General features: G+C 36.0%; 1 protein-coding gene across 9 annotated transcripts in view; it reads right to left on the bottom strand.

The window, feature by feature from the left end:
- Positions 1–264: 264 nt before the first annotated feature.
- The window catches only part of plagl2 (pleiomorphic adenoma gene-like 2), a 123,728-nt gene continuing 116,893 nt past the window's right edge, over positions 265–7,099 (bottom strand). For 6 of the 9 annotated variants that reach the window (XM_048549950.2, XM_048549951.2, XM_059652787.1 and 3 more), the window contains one exon: positions 265–5,681. In XM_048549950.2, the coding sequence (XP_048405907.1) occupies positions 4,436–5,681 (1,246 nt within the window). In that variant the 3' untranslated portion in view covers positions 265–4,435. Of the gene's footprint in view, positions 5,682–6,823; positions 6,960–6,994; positions 7,061–7,099 lie in introns of those variants that run through there. The other 3 variants (XM_048549954.2, XM_059652788.1, XM_059652789.1) reach the window with 2 other exon arrangements.

The following is a 7,099-nucleotide window of genomic DNA, read 5'->3' as shown; positions in this document are numbered from 1 at the left end:
ATAGGCAAACGTGCCTGTGTAAACAGCCTCAGAAGTGAAGCTGGGAATTTTACATCAAGGAGAGTTTCTAACAGGAATTCAGAAAATTGGTTTATTAGTGTCACTGGATGATTTCCTGCCTTTACCAAAATTTCAAAACAATAAGTTTCTACATTGTATATCATGCAGCACCTTCCTCATTAAATTATACTTTGTCTTCTTTCCAAAGTGTGTTGGAATTCAGAATGAATATAAATAAGGAACAATTAGCAATTCAAGCTCCATATTTTAATTGCTCAAAGATAACATGGTAGCAGTCAAAGTATAATGTACAATAAAGTAAATATGTTTGCTGAAATACTTCTTTGGATCTACCAATACAAATGTCCAACAAATTCAACTGCAGCAACAGATTGCAAATGAAACCTGATAAAACACTCGTGTAAAAATATGTGATTATGTTGCTCTTTACCTGAAATACATTTTGTACAAAATACCAGTAGTATGTAAATAAAATGCTATATAAAAATAATGATTACCATATGCAATAAGCATCCTGTTGTGGCAGAATGCAGTATTTAAAACAAAATGCAGGAAAAATATACTATTTACTACACAATGTATAAAGGACAGAAGTTGCCTGCATTTTTTTCCCCCAACTGCAATAACTTTTTACTATCTATTACTAATAATCTATTGACACTTCATGTGGACTCTATGCCTTAAGTGTTTTACACATTCACTTTAGTCCTGGACGAAGCTTGGCACATGGAAGTTTGAGAGAGAAAAACCTTCTGAACAGTATTTAGTGATTTGTGAGGAAGCAAAACTGTTTTCAGTCTTCGGTCATCCACTGTGGAACAATCCAGCAAACACAATGTTGATTATGCCTCCTTTCCAAGTCTATGAATTTTCTTTAGGAGTAGGCACATATAATTTTGAAAATAAAATAACAGGCAAATTATTTTACCTTGAATCTGCTTTCATTCAGTCCTAAAATATCAGTACAAATATAGAACATGACACTTTTAATTGTCAAGAACTTTACAAAATACAGAGAAATTGTGCAACTATGGAAGCACACCGACTATGGGCCATCTGATGTATAAATCATTGGTAAACACTGGTTAATGTACAGTGAACAGAGATGCAACATGCACAATGCAAAATACAGTCTGTACATTTTTGAATGTGAACAACTGGAAATCCTGGCACACAGAATTAAACAAGAAAGAAAAAGATTTGAGAGTAATTGTGGTTTTTACATCAAGTTGATTTATACATCAGATATCCTACATATTAAAGTACAAAATAGAGCAGCTGAATGGTAGTAATACAAAACACTGTAATGCTCTTTTATCGTAAGTAACACTAAATACATCTAACAAAATTCTAATGGCACTTAAATTTTATAAAAGATTCATTACCAGTTTATGGTGCTGAAGAGATACTCTCCTATAAAGAATTCTGAAAGTGCTAGAACATAGTGAGTTAACCAGCCATAAGAGGAACTATTAGCCTTACAATGAATACAGAAATTAAAGTTCACTGAGAAAGGTGTACTTGATTACTCTACAGTTATTCACTTTATATGAATAAAGTTGATATTGTCACTTTGGCTTTTAGCCAAATAATGTCAAGATTAACTCAGAAAATCTGTCCACAGGTAACAGAGAGTTGTTGTCACTCATTTGCATCCAATCATCCTTGATATAAATAATTTATTTTGTTGAGGTGGAATGAAACATAAGTAATTAGTAATTTTCTAATTGGTATCACAACAGTCTATACATTATTTTCCTTCTGAAACAGTGAACTGAGGAAATCCATTAAGATATTTAGAGTTGAGTAAAGCCACACTATACATATTGCTGCAACAATTTACTGGTTTATAAAATAAACCGCTCTAGGCTATAACAGAAATGGCATATGATTTCTGCCATTATAGCAATTTGGCAGTGATATTATTTTCATAAAAATAATTTATATATTAAAATATAGATATTGTTGATTTGCAAGAGGAATTTAATTGTTTTTAAATCAGCTTATTGCAAATCAACAGCAGGCTTGTCCTGCTGTTGATTCAGTAACAGAGATCCACATTCACTGTAAGGCAGGTTTGGTTTTCTCCTAGGCTTATAGCAAGAAGCATGCATGAGGTGATGTGTTGTGTCTTTGTGAGGTCCTGCTCAGAGAACTGTGAAGTAAGGATTCAAATAGCTCAAAGCCTCTGGTGGCCAGAATAAGGCACTGTCAGGAGAGGCAAAACAGTAACAGAATTAAAATCTTTATATTAAACACAAGCATAACATAAAAATCTTTCTTGATGAGACCCTGACTTATAATCAGGGTATTCTTAATCCAAACACCCTGTTCTGTATCCTTTGTAGATCTCACAACTCCTAAATACAAGGAAAGGTACAATATTTTCAAAGTAATTATTCACTATAATAAAAGTCTAGTGATACTTGATGGATTTTAAGGTTACTACGCCTACAAGCCAACAATGCACCTCTTGCAGGCGATGGTTAAGAATTTAATTAGCTTGATGTGTTTTAACTACTTTTTGGAACTAAATCTTCTAATATATGCATTGTAGTATTATACACAGATGTATATCATAATGTCTTTCCTTCTCGAAGATACGTTGGGGTTTAAATGAATGCACAAAGCAAAATTTACGATTATTATTCAGATGTAAAAGGCAGATATTAAAATACAAGAAGCAAATGCATTATAATTAAGCCACAATTTCTCCCCAGTAAGCTGAGAATTGAGAGTGCTCAGTGTTTTGTTTTTTAAAGCTGATTTTTTTTTAAAGCAAAATTAGTGTTGGAAGGAAAATTGCATCACACATTTAGATAGTGGCTATTATGATAATGAATTTTATTCAAAATGCTAAGTTTTACGTATGCCACAAATCTGGACGCAAAGGAAGATTCTTCAATAGTTTAGAAAAATAGAGCCAGACTCCCGTAAAAATGTGCATCAAGCTAACTTTGATCGATTGGCTATGATTATTTTTGTGCAATTGTGTACCTTTGTTACAAACTAACATTCAAGTCTACCTTGCTTTAGGCTATTCCCCTTTTGAGAGATGTTTAATCAATGTTAATTATGGTCTGAAATGTTTTTACAGTACTGCACAGAACACGACCGGGGTGCTCCTGAGCCTAGTACTGAACAAAATCACTGAGGAGCTTAATCTGTACCCGAGAAAAATTAGCAGCAAAATTTAAACTGCTAATTTTATTACATAGGATGCAACATATAAGCTTCGCTGTAAAAGAGCTAATGTTAATGTTCGAGAACTCTCAAAGGCATAAACTATATAGGCTCTGTGCACCACAGTATTATAGATTAATGTGTGAACCATGGTATGAAATAATTGAACATAAAGGAGGTGACATCTATCCTCTCAAAAAAAATTACTTCATGAGGAAAATGAAGCAGCTGCTTTGCAATCATAGTAGTAAATAGGGACCAATCTAGTAAGGTGAAAACTTTCATACACCCCAGTATGACAAATGTAGCTATACAGAAAGAAACGCAAGAAATTACTTCTGTCAACATTCACAACTTGAAGTGTCTATTAGACCCCATTTGATTGTATTTTAACAGGTATTGACCAGTTTACTTAAAATGAATTCATAACACCATTAAAACAACAAAGAAAATTCATGCGAAAATGCTAAGCATTTCCCTAGCACCATCATGAACAGAAAATTTCTAGGCACTGCTCTTTAAATTATTATTCACATCAACACATCCTGGCATGTATCTTCCTGGCACTTCTACAATGTCTAGATTTTGAGGAACTGAAGGGTGTTTTAAAGAAGAAATAATCCAATACCTTTTTTAAAAAGAGGGCAATTGAATGGGCACAGCTCACATTGTGAGCACAATTTAACTATTTCACAGACCAACTTTTGTTTCATGAGGAGACCTTTGCATGCGACAAAAAAGTTTTAAAAACATGATTTGGACAAAGCAGAGATTAATACATGTTGCACAATGCTATATTAACTATATTATATTCCCATCCTTCACTAATCTTTCCCTGTAATTCTATTTCAGACTTTTAGCGCATGAATTAACTTCTCAATTGTAACAGGTCTCCATGTATGTTAAACACATATGAAATGCTAGCTATCTGGGGAGTAATTTTCACATTAAAACTCATCCACTTCAGAGTTCTGACATGATCAGCCCTCACGTGGATTTCTATCCATAGTAGAGTGTAAAAAGCAAAAGGCTCATTGTTTGTATACGCCTCATCAGTTGCTAATAGATTTTTAAAAATAACCCTCCATATTATGGATTAAACTGAATAACGGAAATTGCCTTATAAAAGCTTCTTCAAAGCTTTAGCTTCCTTTGAGTTCGAGAAAGCTTTGTGCGCTTCACTAAATTCCACTCCAAGCACAGATTATTGAATAAAAGATTCAACAGTAGTTCACTGGAAAGCCTGGTGGAAACGTGGCAATGTCGTTGTGCTCAGACTGGTGGTAAAGACGGGAGATAACGGGTGAAGAGGCCCAAGGTTTAGACCATTTCCAGATCCCTGGGAGTCCTGGAGCTGAGGCTGAAGAGCAGTAAGCAAGGACTGAGGTTCACTTTGAGCATAGCCCATTACCAGCCCCCCTGTTGAAACAGGTGGATTGTACGTAGGGTGGTTCAGTGGTAAGAAGCTCAGTAAATGTGAAAAGTCCATGTTTGCTGTACAGAGGGATTCAGTAATTATAGCAGGGCTTTTGGAAAGCAAATGTTCACCAGAAATGTCATCCAGAGGCCCAGTTTGTGAATCTAAGCCTACTTTAGCTGGTGAAGACTGAGATTCATGGGATGAAAGTGGCAAACTGCTGTGCAAGTCCATTAAGTAACTTTCTGTTGGCTTCTCAGACAAGCCAGTGGCATATGAGGTAGATCCAAGCTGATATTTAGAAGGAGGTTGAGGGGGTGCTGAATGAATTGATGACGGAGACTCCATTTGGCAACCCATTCCCATAGCAAGAGAACTGGCAACCAGACTGTGTGATGATCCTGAGTTTGCCATGGCTTGAATGTGTGGACTGTACATACTCATTGGCAAACTAGTAAATGGCTTACCTACCGCCTCCTTTGAAGCCATACACATCATTGGACTAAGTTCTTCCTTCACTGTTATGGGTGGACTGGAGTGAAGCAAACCCATCATATCAGATGGCTCAGTTTTAATTTTCAGTAATTCCTGTGAATGACTCTTCTTCATATGTCTTGTCAAGTGGTCCTTTCTGCCAAATCTCTGAGCACAATACTGACAGAGGAAGTCTTTTCTGCCCGTGTGAACAACCATGTGTCTCCGAACATCTTTGCGAGTGTAGAACCGTCGATCACAGTGGTCACACTGGTGCTTCTTCTCCTTAACTCCGCTTGACGACTTGCCCGAATGTGTTTTCAGGTGCTCAAGCAGAACTTCTGTACTCTCAAATGTCTGAAGGCATACTTTGCAGGTCAGGTCACCACTGGTGGCAGCATGCAGTGCCAGGTGACGCTTGTAGCCCAACTTAGTATTGTAGTTCTTGCCACATTCTTCACACTTGAACGCCTCTTTATTTGGATCATGTGTCTGAAGGTGGTTCTTCAGGTGGTCTTTCCGGTGGAACATTTTTTCACAGTAGGTGCACTTATGTGTTTTTTGTGGTGAATGTGTGGCCATGTGCCTAAACAAAATAATAGTGAAAGTAATCAGGACTACACACATTTCCCATGCTCGCTTAAAATAAAGTGGCATCACATTAAATTAGATAGATTTAATGCCGATTATGAGTAAGTGCGAGCTCAATAATTTTTCAATAGGTTTTCTAATACTTATTGAAGATAATTATTTCAAGTGATGAGCAGAAATTATTATATTCTTACTGAAACATTACACAACTGTAATACACAATTTGGTGCAATTATTTTACCAAATTATCCAAAAAGTACATAATACAGTTTTTGAATTATTACAAGAAAACTGAAGACTAGAATTCATTATTTTGAAATTAAGGGAAAGCAGCACTGCATACTTTCCTTATCTTAAATTAAAAGCTTTTATTAACTATATTTTGTCACTGAAGGAAATTATGGCAATGTTACAAACAACTGAGAAGATCAAAAAGCAAAACAACAGAATTTCTTTTATCAACTTAATTGCAGCTCAACAAAGCCAAATAATTTTACGTTTATTGAATAATTGCACATATCACAAAGCTAGAACTTACATGCCTATTTTCAATACAACTGCAGTTTTTAAAAAAAACACAGGAGAAGGTAGCCATGCAGAGCGAGGCAAAGAGTGCCTGTGATATTGAAGATAGCAAAGGAAGTGTAGATAGGGATCATTAGATACAATCAGAGTTAAGGCTCTTCAGATGGGTGAATAATTTGCCTACAGAATAAGCTTTGTGACATGTCAGGCTTTTTATGTTGCCAAGCTGGATTTTCAAACTAGCCCCAATTATATACCAGATTTGTCTGCTGTTGTAGATAACCATTATTTGACATTCCAGGCTTTATTTTGCCCTGGCTGGCTTTTTGTTGTTTTCTACATAATATTGCCACCTCATCAGCGTTGAGTGTGACATGGAAGGTTGCTCACATATTGAAGCTCCATTAACACCACCAATCTGTCACTTGCTGCTGAAATTCACACAGGTATCTTTAAAAGCTGAAAGCTGAAAAAGAGTGCAGAAGAACAGCAATCTGACTGAGAACACCAAACCTTTTGACCCTACTAAGCCTATGTCCTCAGTGTTCTCTTTTAGAGACCTATACAACAAACACTAGACAGAAGAAAAGGCTGAACAGTTTTGATATTCACTGTTTTAGATGTAGTTCTTGGCAAGACAAGAGCACCAACTCGGAATAGTGACTGGCTCTTTCGACTGAAATTGCACAATGTGTTTGTATGTCACAGTTTTCAGGGTTTGGTTTCAAATCATCAAATCATATTCCTATTAACCCGCAGGCATCTTAAGATGTGAATACAAACCAGTCTCAATTGGAATTTTTCTGTCAATGAGGCAACACTTCGAAGAACAGCCCTTTCAAGTGCCTACTGGATCACAAAATGAAAGCAGGTCAATGGGATATTAAG

Source organism: Stegostoma tigrinum, chromosome 19, assembly GCF_030684315.1.
Source record: "Stegostoma tigrinum isolate sSteTig4 chromosome 19, sSteTig4.hap1, whole genome shotgun sequence".
NCBI lineage: Eukaryota > Metazoa > Chordata > Chondrichthyes > Orectolobiformes > Stegostomatidae > Stegostoma > Stegostoma tigrinum.
The sequence above is the reverse complement of the archived record's forward strand: the minus strand, read 5'-3'. Positions and strand labels throughout refer to the sequence as shown.